Raw genomic sequence first — 16,158 nt, forward strand, 5'->3', positions numbered from 1 at the left:
TGGAGGTCTTGAAATATTACAACTTATCATTTACCCTGGAGGAGCATATTCCATATTCAGTAAATTTACTTAAAAGGATATAGAGATTTAGCTAACAATTTTCTTTCTTTGTATTTTAATTAATACACAGAAAATTCCAACCATATCCATTTGTTAAAAAATATTTCTTCATATTTTTTTTGTGACTTGAAGACCTAAAACAATCAAGCATCCTCCCTTTCAAAAATCACATCTGATAGAGCTCACAGATTCTTTGATCTATCAATAATGAACCCCAGCATATTGAGGCAATGCAAAATTATCATATCTGGTATTAGTAGCTAAGTCCAAAAAGCCATTCTTTCAGCCTCCAAAGGGAAGTTATAACAGTTTTGTACTTTTAGTGAATTTTAGGGAATTGACCCTATTTGATGAGAATAGAACTGAGTAAGAAATCAATATTGAAGAAGTAAGTAAAGTATTGGTTTCAAAATCCCTATTAAAGTTGACTTTGGCTAAACTCCTTCAAGACCATGGGAAAAATTATGTTATTTATTTGTCTTTCCTTTTATTTTTTCTTGATCACCAAAACTTAGTCACTATACTATAAGTTGGCCAGGTTTTCCTAATATTACCTACCAGTATTGCTCTTAGAGTAGCTTGCGTCTCTGGGCCTGGCCTGACCAAATCTCAATCTGGGGAGGACCATTTCCCAATCCTGTTCTGAAGTATCAGCAAGGTGATCCACTCCTATTCTCTTAGCCTCTTGGAGGAAACATGGATTTTACAGTTATCATTGGGAACAGAGTTAATGGGCAGATAGGTCTCCACCCCAAAGTTCTTGAATTCCTCCTTTTCTTTGAATCGTCACAGTTTACATTTCAAAAACTTTCTTTTCCCTGTGCCATCCTTGCTCCATCAATGATAGGAATAAAAAGCCATATACCATTACTAAAGATAAGTCTAACATATTTCCACTGTTCTCTTTTCTCTGTTACCATCCCATTTCTGGCTTTTCACCCTCATTGAAACATGGGTTATCTTATCAAAATTTCTGATCATCAGAAATAGTAGGGGAAATGGAGATGAATAGAGAAATAAGAGCAAAATAGGTGTAAGTTTAAAGTAGATTGCCCTAAAATATACTCCTTATTATATATTTATGTCCAACACTCTGCAGATTTCTGTTCTCTAACAGTGCTATTCAATAGCAGTATAGCATATGATGCATATGCAATTTTATATTTCTAGCAATGACAATAAAAAGTAAAAAATAAACAGTTAAAATTCATACTAACAATGCATTTTATTTAGCCAAATGTATCCAAAACATTATTAGTACAACATGTAATAATATTAAAGCATTATTAAGATAATTTCATTACTTTTTCTAACTTAATTTTCAAAAGCTAAGAGATTTTTGATATTTAGAAAGTATCTCTATTTGGATGTTAATTTTTCATTGGAAATATTCATCTGTATGTAAATTTCATAAAATTTAGAGTTGAAGCTATAGATCTACACACTCAAGCTAACTCACACATACTAAAATGTTTTCCAATAACTAAAATGAATTCATTTTTAAATTTAAACTTTAATTACATTAAATAAAATTAAAAATTCACTTCCTCTTTCCACTAGTTACATTTCAAGGGCTCAGTAGACACCTTTGGCTAGTGGCTACCCTATAGGACTATGCAGCCCTGAATGTTTCTATTGAATAAAATGTCATTTCTCATAAGAAACCAAACTTCCTGATATCAGATCAATTGAATGCACTGTATTCTGAACACTTTATTTATCATGCTCCCGCCCCTTTTTTTTTTTTTTTGCAATTTGTTTTACTTACAGTTTTGCAAAGTACCTAAATTTGCCTCCTCAGATATTTATAATTTGTACAAAATGCCTTTACAGCAGTTTTGCCACCAATATGATTTTTGCTTTGGTGATTTTACCTAGTCTATTCTTGAAACTCCATTCATATTCATATGAATACCCTTGAGTTTAGTCAATTTAAATATCAGATATTAGTCACTCTCTCCTGACTTCCACTTTGTTTTTAGGGCATCATTTAAAAAGTATTTTCCTTCTTGGCAATCTTTCTTTGTTTTTGCATTTTCAGTTTTGCTATTGTGTTCTATAACTTTCTCAATCCACAATTGAGCTTCAGGGAAAATATATTAATATGAAATATGGTTTAACAGATAAATATTTAATTTCTTCTGTAATATTTCTGATCAGAGTTATTGTTTTCACTTTTGGAGAACTTATTTACTATAAATGATAAAATAACAGTTCAAGATCTAATTCCAAATTTTACTGCAAGCATCAAATGCATGCTGGCATATAAACGTGGGAGTGATAGAATACAATAAGATTGTTTAGCTTGCACAAATTAAATTAAGAAACCATCTTACAGCAGCATACCATGCTAAACAACCCCTGGGTTGCACAAGACAGAAAAGACAAAAACAATTGTGGTTCAGTAATGCCACTTTCCCAATCAGTTAGAAATTAACAAAAGTGACTTGTTTACAGGAAGCCTTATGGCATAATTTTCTGACAGTTATTTGTCTATGATGATATTAAGCATGGCTTGTTTAATTATGAGGGAAAGTACAATTGGAGTCATCTGAAAGAGAAGCACATTTTTTTCCATAAACATTAAAATATAGCATGTTTATTATTTTGAAGTTGTTCAAATACAGCATATTTTTATTATTTTGAAGTTCTCTTATAAATGTAAACACATTTTAAGATTTTCAGTAGACATCTCAATTTTAAGGTGAAATCAAGGAAATAAAAATAATTGCCATGATTTTTGTGACTTTGGGAAAATGTTTTTATAAGAAATTCTGTTTTGTCTGTATGACATTTATCTAAAATAATATGCAAATTCATCAGTGAGAAGGCTTTCTAAATTATGTTCAATAACCTTCCTACATAAAACAATCCTACTACCTATGTTGGTTTTAGTGAATTTGTGAGGACATTGAGAAAGTGGAGAAATTATAATTCTGTTTGAAATCAAAATAAAAAATGTTTCTCTGTATATCTAACTTAATGCATTTATTCATGTCTTTCTGAGAGCTGCTATTACATTTTTCCTTGTATTACAGTGCAATTCCATTATAAACCTGCAGTATTTTGTTCTGTGCTGGTTGTCTTAGCTTGTTAAATCAGAGAACTAAAGGAACTGATATTATGGATGTGAATATTTGTCCCCATTTCCTCTTTTTCTTTAATGATGGCAGAATAAGACCTTTGTCCAAAGAACCATCTTATAAATGCAACCCTTGACCAAAAATGTGGACCTAATGAGAATGTCATTCTGCAGCGGTCACAACCACACATAGTTGGTTGTGATAATAAACAGTCACTTTTAGGTTGGTTTACACTCAGTTGCTGGGCCAATATATCCCAGATTAAGAGTAGTACATGAGGACTCCCAGAAGAATTGGATGTAAAGCTAATATGTTGCTTCCATGCTTGGCATAATATATGTTTATAGGTGAATTTAAGTAATCCATATACTCACTGACAACTGAGGTCCCAACTCCCTGTCTAACCTCAGCTTAGAGTGGACTGTATTCCTGTTCTTCCTTCTAAGATCCTTGTTTTCCAATTCCTAGTTCAGTTCCCTGCCTAATTTGGAGTTTAGCTCCAAAGTGTAGTCTGGGTATCTAAGAGGTGTTACTTGCATGGGGAAGCCCATTTCTGAAGTTAGTTTCAATGAGGACCTGCTCAACCAGATTTCCTAACAGCTCTGGCTCTGTCTTCTATTAGGCTCTTTGCTTCCCAGGCCCCTGACACATAAATTAAATAGATGTACTCAGCATGCCTCATGATCAGACCACCACAAAAAGTGAAAGAAAATATAGTTTGGCTAGCAAGTCATGCTAACAATGGAGAGGATAAGTCCCACTAATTTTGGATTCAGAAAAAATTAAAAGTGAATCCTAATTTACAACTTTCTAGGTGTGTGGCCTTGAGCAAGTTAGTTTAGCTGAGTCTTGGGTTTTGTAACTCTAAATTGTGATAACAGCTACTCAAAGTTTGGATTTGAGGTATAAAGAGAAAATATGTATGAAGCAATTAGAGGAATGCCTCAACATTATAAAGTTTCAATTAATGGCAAATAATATTATTATTATCATGTATAAAATAAAAATTATTTTCTATGAAATAAGATTGATTTGACCAATCCTCTTCTGAAGTTGTATATAAATTTACATTAGCACTCTTTTATTCCAGTTTAGCCATTCTGTATATTTTCTTTTGCCTATAGTGAATAAGAAAACACAATAAAAAATATTTTCTTAATGTTGTTCTTGATGATGAAAGTAATACAAATAAATTAACCACACTATATCATGAGTATAGTGTCTATACTTATTATATTTTAGGACTATTGTGTCACTCATGTTATACCCAAATTTTTGTAGGAATAAACTCTTTTAATTTGATAATCTAAGACATATGTAGTTTTGTCTTAGATTGTCCATTTTGGCTCATTGCTCAATCAGTCTTTTATGGAAAGCAAAATAGTACTTTATAAGTTGGCACTTTCAAAAGAAAGTAGAAGTACATTACAGATATACTTAAGGTCAATCTTTTTTGTTCTAATTTTAAATACCAGAAAAAATGAGGTATTTAAAATGCCACATTGAAAGAACTGTAAGATGTATTTATGAACTTATTTTAAATTTTTATAGATAGTTTTCTTTGAAGAATTTAATTTGTATAAATAACAGTTATGATCTATCATCCCTACCTTTAAAACTGTCCCACAAAAAATAAAATGTGGTGTTCTCAATTTCTTACAGGTAAATTATGTAGTTGTCATTTGGACTGTAAAGTAACTTTCTGTTTCCTCAAATCCAACTTGATATACTATTTAATGTTTGATTTTCTTTTCTGTCAGATAAAAACTGCAGTAGACATTGATGAATGTGCTTCCAAACCTTGTAAAAAATTGAAGTGTGAGATTTTACTCTAGTTGCCTGCCAGGTGAGTGACCAGATATTTATATACTTTAGGTCTATCAAGTGATTTTTCATTTCAAATGAAAAGTTTCAATTCTGTACAGGTTAGGCTTGATGTGTTAACAGTTCTTTAAGAGCTGATATGATTCTCCTCAGATATATTAGGCTCTGAAAACTTGGTGTCTACCTCACCATGTATTTTTAGAAATATGTATCATAGATGAAGCCACTAGAACTATATACAGGCAATATTGCAAAAATCTTATGTCCTAAAACAAAAAATGGCAAGGTAATGTTTAGGAAATGTACTGTGTATACCTAATTGTATAATGTTCTGAATTAATCTAAAAATGAATCAACCAGAATTTCCTCAGAGATTAAAAAATATTTGTTTCTTTGTTTTTATTTTAAAAGTTTTATTAAAGCTGAATTTATAAGGACAAACTCATAAATTATTAATTAATAATTATTTATTGTAATTCATTGTTTAATATGTTAAAATACAGAGATGAAAAACATCTTGGGATTTTGTATAGTGTCTCCATCTTCTAAACAATATTTACTGCTTTAAAATGTGAAAAAGTTTTATATTACACCACTGGTAATAGTAAAACCACTTAATACATGTGAATTCATGTAGGCAGTGTTTTGCTAAGTGATAAAATCATTAAATTTTAAGAGTGGGTAGATTATTAAGCCCTTGGTTTTCAATAAGTGTACCCAAACCTCTGGAGGGGTACAAACATTGTCTAAGGGGAACAAAAGTGTTCAAAACAGTGACTAAGATTTCACTATTTCAACTTATAAGTCCTCCTACGAATACACTGCAGATAACAAGAAGATTGGTTAAGAACCCACAAAATGAAATGAAAATTATAGACATTTTATTAGGTAGTAATTTTTAGTATAATTATACACAGTGACTACTTAGATTATATGACGTGATTTTAATCTCAATTTCAATTTATTCCTCCATAAGAAATTATTGGAAGTCTTTGCCAACACACCTTTGTTTTCAGACTAATTAGAGCTGACTATTTACATGCACTGAGGTCAGACGTGTCATCCTTAGTGAAACATATGTCAGTATACCTGGGCATATTGCTCTCTTGAAACAGAGGCCTTGTCTTTATTTGGCCAAGCAGTCAATTATATTCCCAGGAATTTTCTCATTTAAAATTGTGTCAAAAACCTACTTATTTCCACAAAAACTCTTCTCTTGTGCCGTTAATTTCTCTGCTCAAGAACTGTTGCTGTATGTTTGCTACTGGTATACTGCTCATCTATCATTTTTCCTCACCTACTCACCTCCACAAAGGGAATGATATTTTGAACTCTGCTCCTAGGTGAGAAGTATATGTTCCTGTTTGAAATATAACCTGAAAATGGATTCCACAATGGTGTTTGTAAATATTCTATTGACAGTAGCCCCTCGTAGATAGCTATTTGTATTTAATAATATCTTGCCATTAGATCTCTCCAAGGTCTTACCAAGGCCTTGAGTAGAAGTGGACATGATGACACAGCAGCAAGGGCAGGGCTGAATGAAATTGTCTCAGGAAGATCATTTGGGGGATGTAATACAACAAGTGAATAAATAACTTTGTGCTGATACTGCTGTGAGTCTCAGATCTAGGAATGTTGAACAATAGGAGCTGAAGAAAGGAATCATTACAGAGTTAAGGAGCATGGGATCTGCATAATGTAGTACAAAAGGTAGATGTGTGTCTCTAAATGAATACACTTTGGAACTCTCTACCATAAGACTTGGTTAAAGAAAAGCACCAAAACTAAGTACAACTGTATAACAGAAAGCTGTAGAAATGATTGGACATGGCAGACTGAATCAAAGATGATTCCTAAAAAATTTTCTAGAATTAGCATCTTGTCAAAAGCAAATATTTTAGGAACAGGTTTTGTCCACACATTGGTAATATTTATTCAGCATAAATCAATACTTCTACTACTCATTAATCTTTATAAGCTTTTGTATTTTTTGTGTGTGTATGTGTGTGTGTCAGTGTGTATGTGTGAGTGCACTTAAATTTGGAGAGTGTAGGAAATGGCCAATGAGTAACATTTGAACTGATATTCAACAATATGCACTTTAAAAAACAATTTTGTTTGTTTTTCAGAGATTGAAAACAATTCTAACACTTTATTTTTGTACTTTTATTATTAACAATGTGTTCTTTCTTTTGTTCATATTTTTAACATGCAAGTGTGCATTCCCAGACACCAAAGGTTTAGTTATGCCCATTTATTTAATATGTCTTTAAGTCAAACCTAAAGTTTTTTCATTCATCTCTTTCTTTTCCTTACAATTTTTATTCTGAAGAACCAGGGGCATTTGATGTATAGCATTTCTGACAATCTGCATTCTGGTGATTACATAACCAAAACTTTCAACATGTTGATCTCTCCTCTGTATTCCTGCAAATTGGCAATTAAATCAAGGATGTTGGTCAGATCCATATTTGATCCCTTTGGAAGTCTGTAGTTGATATTCTGTTCTTTCATCAGTAGACACTTAGTGTCCAGTGGTTTATTTTTAGTGAAATTGGCAGGTGTGGATGCTTAATGCTAAAACTGTTGATTTATTGCAGATCTTAAAACTGTAATATTCTAATGCTTTTTTCCATTCTTAATTTATTATTTTTCCATTGCATGTTATTAATTGAATTATCACTGATTAATTTTAATAGATGCTTTCCTCATTTATTATTAAGAGTTGCTGTGGTGCAATTTCCTTAGTGAAGGCAGGATAAATCATTTATTTTTTCCCTTAATTTGTCAATCCTCTAGATCAAGGAGAGCACACTACTGCCTACAGACCAAAATCTGGCTTACCACATGTTTTTGTAAATAAAGTTTTACTGGAACATAGGTGTCCCCATTCATTTACTTATCATCTATAGTTGTTTTCTGCTACAACAGCAGAGTCAAGTACCAGTATATGGCCAGCAAAACCTAAAATAGTTTCTATCTGGTAGTTTCAGAAAATGTTTGCTGACCCTGTTCAAGATTATGAATTCTTTCCGTATCATCTTCCAAATATGACCATTTTTTAAAGTACTATTATGAAATCGTAGAATTAATTATGTTTCATGAATTCAATCAATTGAAAATTTTATCCTTTTAGAAAAATAAATTTTGACACATTTGAATGGAGAAGGCATTATGAAGTTGACTCCTGACATGACTTTGGTCATACTTTATGGTGTCCTTACAGTCTTTTAGGATAGGATGTTTCAGACTTAGCTTATACATTTCCTGCCACAGACTCAGAAGCACTCATTTTTAAAGAAACCTATTTCAAGGCCACAATCCAGACTCTAGTGCTCCTATATATTACTGGCTTGGTCATATTCCTAGGCTTATTAGGTGACTGAGGTAGGATATACAGGAAAACATATATTTAATAAAAAATAAAAAAGTTTCATTCTGAAACTATCAATTCAAATTCAAGATTAGAATCTTCAACCTCTTCTGTAAAATATCTGTATATCCAGAATCTTCCATATTAAAATTCTATTCTTAAGAAATAGAGGATGACTAAATTAGAATATCCGATTATTACTTATTTACTTCATCCCACAGTATAGACATAGCATAATGAAACAAAAATGCTAATAAAGCATAAACAGCATAATTTCTGATAATATTAAAATTTTTTTTGCATAACTTCTCCTCATTCTCCCCTAATTTTTTGTATTATTTCTCCATGTCTGAGCCTATAGGCATTGCATACAATGGACTTTCCTTTTTAATCTTCATTTAATCCTTGGTTCTACAAGTAAATATATATATAATTCTTAACAACTGTTCTTATGTTGATGTGTCTCAGTTATTTTAGATGTCTAAAGCTTATTACCTAAAACTTATTTATTTTGGCTCCCAGGAGTAATTATGTTTGCATTCTAATATATTGATATCATGACAGACCTGCACCCTTTATAGTTTGAAGTTACTTCTGCTAAATATAAAATCTTTGATTCACATTTTCTTTCTTCTTAAATATTTTATTGCATTTTCCTCTGGCATAACAGGTCATTGTTGAAAAGCCTTATGTTGCTCTAATTTTCTTTCCATTATGTCACTTCCTGTTTTTTACTTTTCCTATACAGTGAAAGGATTTTTTTTTCTTTAAAGTGCAGTAATTTTTCTAGAATGTCTGATGTTGATTGTTGCGTCAATGTTTTCTGTGATCTTTTCACATAGTTTCAAACCTTCTTCTTTTTCAGGAATGTTTTCTTGAATTGTAGTCTTTGGTGTTTGTTCTCTTTCCTTATTTTTTTTTTTTTTCTGAGTGAATTTTCTAATTCATAAATCTGCCTCGCTTTGACATTTGTCAATTCCTTTCAACTATTTTTAATTTAAAATTTGTTTCTACTCTTTCACCTTCTAATCATCTTCAGTCATTATCTGTCATGGTTCATTCTTTGTTATGTTCCTCTTGGCTTAATCTTCTTTTACATTCATTTCTCACTCCTGTGTCTTGAGTTTCCTAATTGTATGCATTTTGTTCATTCATGGCTTACATTATTGTCTTGGTGTCTTTTAGCATATTCTGAAATAACACATTGGAGATTTGATCCGATTTTTTTTTTAGTATACTTTTTTGTCATTTCCTTTCATTGTTTTATGGATTTTGATTGTCTGTAAGGATATTATTCAATTCCTTATTCTCTTTTTTCTTTTAGTAACTTGTGGAGACATGAAAGTTTCCCTGGCTTGGTAGGTTATACAGTGGAGCCACTTCCCAAGCTCCGGAAGCCTGAAGGCAGGCACCAAACTGGGGAAAGGCCAAAGCTTTGCATGCCTGAAGGCAGGCAGCAATTTAGATAAGGGCTCCTTGCTGGGCTCCTTCTGTGCCCCTGTCTCCTGCTCCTGCTGTTTCCCGTCTAGCCCCAAAGAAATTGTCCCTTGAGATCAAAGACATGTAATCACACCTTATGGCTTTAGAAAAAAATGTACCCTCCCTGAAATACCTGAAAACAGTCACGTAGGAGACTACCTTGTATGCTATAAAAGCCTGTAGAAATGAGTAGACTAAAACTTTCTTTTGCATGAACACAGAGGTAGGCTCCCTTCTTTCATAGTAACTCATTATGGGATTTAGCCTTAATATTTTTGTTGCTTATTTTCATGTTAATAGTCTTCTTGAACTTTTAAAAAGAGACATGATTTAGAGAAGCTTTCCTCACTTCACAGGGCTCCCTCTTTAGTTAATTTTATTTATTGTTCTTTTATATGGTGACCTGCCTTCTGAGATGTCCTAGTCTGTCTTCCTCTGCCACTTTTATCTGGATTTCTTCCTTCATCTCTGTTGTCCATATCCTGCACCATTTTTAGTTCACTTCTAGCAGCTTTTCCCAGTTTGAGGCCCCATTGGAAGGAGAGGTATGACAGCTCAGTTTTGTGAGTTCATTATGCTACACTTCTTCAGACATTTTGACAACTCTTTATTTGTACACATCCATTACAGGAAAAGACAAAACCTTTCCCAGTGTCACTGTTCTCACATTGGCTTACTGTGCTTTCCAGAGAATACTTGATAGATATTTTGAGGTTCTTTCCAGAAGATAGTTGATAGCTATTTTGATGTTCTCTTATCTTTAATTCTGTAAGATTTCCTATTTCCTTTGATTATCACTTGAACAGATGTTTATAACACATAGTTCTTAGTTCTTGTGGATATTTTTGTAATTGTTCTGTGTGTGCGTGTGTGTGTGTGTGTTCATGTGGATACCATTTCACCAAATTTAGTTGTAAATATTTTCAATGGGTTTTTGGTTTCCTTATCTGGTTAGTCTCTGTTTTTAGGTGGTGATTTAAAGCAGTCTAAAAGCAATCCCAATACTACCATCATTTTCCCAGAATCTGAATCCTGATTGCAGAATAATCATATTCTGATTATTTGTAGTGTTTTCTTATATTTTTAAATTTGTTGTATGTTCCAAAATAAATTTTGTGACCAAAAATAGGTTGAAAATGAAAATTTCTACTTAGTAATTTATGTATTAGTATTAATAATTCTTTGCTCTCTTGTTCCAACCCAGCTCTTGGAGGGCTTGTGTCAGGGCAGCTGCAAGACCAAAGAACACACCAGACACAGAGTCAGACATGAGTTTTTTTTAGGATTTATGAACAGGAGAGTCTTTGGTGACAGCCATCCAGAAAATGGAAGTAGTGCTCCATGAAGGTGGGAGTGCAAGGGGCAGCCTATAAGGGTTTAGGACAAAGACATTCCATAAGGTATGAGAACATAGTTTTAGCAGAGTCTCATGACACAGGGGTTGGGAGATTTGTTATCAGCATATATGCATAAATGTATATATGTCAGGGGAGAAGAGTTTTAATGGGTCACAAGATAAGTGGTTTCTGATACCATCTGTACATTCTTTCTCCCCTGAGGAGGGCTGTTGACTTTAACTTCTATATGGATGGAAGCCCAGGCCCTGGGTCTCCACAACCCTAGAATGACTTTACATTTTAGAAAAATTCTTTTAAGTAAATATTTTGTTACATTCTAAATTACTTTGCTTTTAAACATTGTTTTAGCCAGTGATAACTACTTTATGTATATAGCCATAAATCATTATAATTGCATTCTTTTTATGTGGTTTTGATAAAGACTTCTTTATAAAGAAAAACTAAAACATGTCCAACAGTGATAAATGCATAGCCATGTTTGATAGGCATACTCTAAAAAGAAAGCTAAGATAGAAAATGTCATTTTAACTATAAATTATAAAATAAAGCAGGGAGAAATATTTGCATAGGTAATTTCTCAATAATGTAGAATACTATTCATTTAACTCTATTGTCCATTTTTATACTTATTTTATTATTAAATTATGTACTCAAAATATTTATTGAGCCATGCACAGTGCTAAGCATAGAGAATTAAGTAGTGAGCAATATAGAAAAGTGTTCTGCTTACAATTAAGTGGGGGATAAAGACAGGTTAATTAACATGTGTCATGAGATGCAAAGAAAATAGGGAATTTAGAGAACCCAAAGGAGACATACTTAATCCAGATTTGCCTCCCTAGACAGAGAAGCTTTCCCAAAGAGACTCCATCTAGAATAGGACATAGGCCCAAGAAGGAATTGGCCAGGCTGCTGCTAAAATATTTATTACTAAGGAAACAACATGAGAAAAAGCTTGGAAATAAAAGTGAGAATAAGATTTTAGGGATTGAAAGGAGGTTTTATGATTAGAGCCCAAAGGTGAGATGAGTGTGTATGTGTGTAGCTACTATTTGTGGATGAAAAGGAAGTATGAGAAATAAGACTGGAGATCTAAACAGGGGTCAGATTATCCAACACTTTAGAAAATGTTCAGGGATTTGGATTTAACCTTAAGAGGAACTATTACTGAAAGGAGGAAGATGGTGGCATAGAGAGGAATGGAAGTTAGTTATTCCCCCTGGAACAACTAACAAACAACCAAGAACAACTAGTAAGTAATCTGAAATAACTGCTGGGGGACAATCATGACCATCCACACATTATACACCAACCTGGATTGGGAGGAATGTCTGAGATCACAGCATAAAATCTGTAAGTAAAATTGTGGAACTACTCTGGGAATCCCCTACCCCCATGGCAGCCCAAACTGCAAACCTTGCTGTAGTAGAAAGCAGCACTCTCTGAACAAGCAAATTTACCTCAGTCCAGCTCCAACTGGGGTTTTAATTAATGAATGTGGACTGCCCAATACAAGCTACAAATCCCCAACAAGTAAACAGAGGCTTTATTGATAACTGATCTTAAAGAGCCAGAAGATTTCTCTGTCCCAGGAGGGGGAGCCCAGAAAACTAGGTGCTATCTCTGGCTGACAGGTAAAACTCGGGGTCCACAGCTGGTCCTGAGAGGGGGCTTTCTGTTCCTTTTTCTCTCTCTCAACCTGAAAGTCTCAATAGAGGAAGCCTCAACCATTTTCCATTCACAGCACACTGACTCAGAAAAGGGTGGAGATAGCTGAGTTAGAGAGACAAAGAACCTATTTAAATGCAGATGATAACTCCCTAAAGCGTGTATCTTCCCTAAGAGGAAGGAGGTGGTAGCCAGCTCTACTACTGGCCTTCCATTCAGAACCAGACCCCAGAGTGTGGGGGAAAACAGTCAAAACAGAAACTAAGGGGGCCACACCTCCTTACACCAGTCAGGAGTGACAGGCTGACAGGCACAACCTGCTGGGAAGGTTAGGAAAAGCACAGCAGCTTGAGGCCTCACAGGGTGTGTCAATCTTCTAAGACACGCCCTAAGGGAAATCTGATACTGAATATTGCCCCCTTCTGAAACCTGAGCCCATTCTGAGGTAACCAAGGAAACCAGATACCTAGACAACAGAAAACTACAACCTACACTAAGAAAAATGAGATATGGCCCAGTCACTTACACGTCAACTGAGATACAGGAATTGCAACAACTAATGCTAAATCAATTCAAAAAGTTTAGGGAAGATATGGCAGAAGAGATGAAGGGTATAATGAAAACACTGGGTGAACATAAGGTAGAAATTGAAAGTTTAAATAAACAACTGGCAGAATCTATGGAAATGAAAGGCACAACACAAGAGATGAAAGACAAAATGGAGACATACAACAGCAGATCTCAAGAGGCAGAAGAAAACACTCAAGAACTGGAGAACAAGACACCTGAAATCCTACACATGAAAGAACAGGTAGGGAAAAGAATGAAAAAATATGAGCAATGTCTCAGGGAATTGAATGACAACATGAAGTGCATGAATGTACATGTCATAGGTGTCCCAGAAGGAGAAGAGAAGGGAAAAGGGGCAGAAGCAATAATAGAAGAAATAATCAATGAAAATTTCCCATCTCTTATGGAAGACATAAAATTACAGATCCAAGAAGCACAGCATACCCCAAAACAGAATAGATCTGAATTGACCTACACCAAGACACTTAATAACAGATTTTCGAATGTCAAAAAGAGAATCCTGAAAGCAGCAAGAGAAAAGCGATCCATCACATACAAAGGAAGCTTGGTAAGACTATGTACAGATTTCTCAGCAGAAACCATGGAGGCAAGAAGGAAGTGGTGTGAAGTATTTAAGATACTGGAAGAAAAACTGCCACCAAGAATCCTATATCTGGCAAAACTGTCCTTCAAATATGAGGGAAAGTTTAAAATATTCTCTTACAAACAGACAATGAGAGAATTTGTGAACAAGATACCTGCTTTAAAGGAAATGCTACAGGGAGCACTACAGACAGAAAGGAAAAGATAGGAATGAGAGGTTTGGAACACAATTTTGGGTGATGGTAGCACAGCAATGTAAGTACAATGAACAAAGATTACTGTGAGTGTGGTTGAAAGAGGAAGGTTAGGAGCATGTGGGACACCAGAAGGAAAGAGGAAAAATAAAGACTGGGACTGTATAACTTAGTAAAACCTAGAGTGCGCAATGATTGTGATAAAATGTACAAATACATTTTTTACATGAGGGAGAACAAATGAATGTCAACTTTGCAAGGTGTTAAAAATAGGGTGGTATCAGGGGAAAAATACAATCAATGCAAACTAGAGACTATAGTTAACAAAAACATTGTGTTATGCTTCCTATAATGTAACAAAGGCAATATACCAAAGCTAAATGCCTAGAAGTGGGGGACATAAAGGAGGGGTATGGGACTCTTGGCATTGTTGATGTTGTCCAACTCTGTATTATGCTTTAGTTTAATTCTATCTTTCCTTTTGTTGCTTCCTACCTGTCATATTTGTTTGTTTGTTTTTCCCTTTCTTTTTTCTTTTTCTTTTGTCTCTCTACCTTCTCTGACTCTTCCTCCTTCTTTGAGGAAGAAATGGAGATGCCCTTATATAGATAGTGGTGCTGGTGGTGTATACATAAATAAGTGACTATACAGGAAACTGCAATTGTTTACTTAGGGTGAAATGTACAGTGTGTGAACAAAACCATCTTAAAAAAAAATGTGTTGATGAAGAAACCTTGGGGGCACTATATTGAGTGAAATAAGTCAGACACATAAGGACAAATATTACATGATCTCACTGATATGAACTAATTATACTATGTAAACACATAGACACAAAATATAAGTTATCAGGATATAGAATGAGGCTAAAGAATGGGGAGTGGTTGCTTATTATGAGCAGAATGTTCAACTAGGTTGAATTGAAGTGCTTGGAAATGGAGAGAAGTTATGGTAGCGCATTGTGAGAATAACTAACAGTGCTGAATGGTGTGTGAATGTGGTGGAAAGGGGAAGCTCAGAGTAATAATGTATGTCATTGGAAGGAAAAGTTGGAGGTTAAAAAATGGAAATATATAAAACAGTAAATCTTTTGGTGGGCAATGTCTGTGATTAACTGTATAAATATAAGAAATCTCTTTCATGATCTAGAACAAATGTATGACACTATAACCAGAATTTAATAATAGAGGGGGATATAGGGAAAAGTATACCTATTGCAAACTATATACTACAGTTAGTAATATTTTAACATTCTTTCATCAATAGTAACTAACGTACTATACCAATACTATGAATCAATAATGGAGGAGGGGTAGTTAGGGGTATGGGAGGATTTGAGTTTCCTTTTATTTCTTTATTTCTTCTCTGGAGGAATGACAATATTCTAAAAATTGAAAAACAGTTGTGGTGATGGATGCACAGCTGTATGATTGTACTGTGGGCAATTGATTGTACACTTTGGATCTTTTGATATTTGTATGGTATGTGAAAAATCTCAATAAAATTAAATTTAAAAAAATAGGAACAGTTACTCATGTAAAATTTTTACATTGCCAAATGTTATCCCCATGTTTGTTTTTTTGGAGAAAGATCAATCTGGCTGCAGTTTACAGAATGAATCGGCAAGAGGAGAAAACCCAAGGTGCTGGGGCCAATTGGAAAGCTGTTTTCATAATTAAAGAGAGATTTTAATGTCTGTCAGGATATGTAGTTGCATTGGTGAAGGGAGAATGGAAGAATTAGAAAATTATTTCAGAATTGATCTATCTTTATATCTTACCAAAATAAAGAAAGGCAAAATTACAGACCTTGTTAATAATGTGAATTTATTAGCAGAAGCAGGGTGCTGACAGGCAGCACTGAGTTTCTGGCTGGAGCATCTGGATAGGACTGGACCATTCACTGAGAAAGGTAGGATTAGGAAGCACTCATTGGGTAAAATA

At 33.9% G+C, this 16,158-nt stretch overlaps 1 protein-coding gene across 1 annotated transcript in view; it reads left to right on the forward strand.

Moving 5' to 3' along the window:
* The window catches only part of EYS (eyes shut homolog), a 1,792,869-nt gene that overhangs the window by 439,547 nt on the left and 1,337,164 nt on the right, over positions 1 to 16,158 (forward strand). The window contains 1 exon segment of the mRNA XM_037844664.1: positions 4,917 to 4,946. Within this exon segment, the coding sequence (XP_037700592.1) occupies positions 4,917 to 4,946 (30 nt within the window).

The sequence above is a fragment of the Choloepus didactylus genome, chromosome 7, assembly GCF_015220235.1.
Source record: "Choloepus didactylus isolate mChoDid1 chromosome 7, mChoDid1.pri, whole genome shotgun sequence".
Lineage (NCBI taxonomy): Eukaryota > Metazoa > Chordata > Mammalia > Pilosa > Megalonychidae > Choloepus > Choloepus didactylus.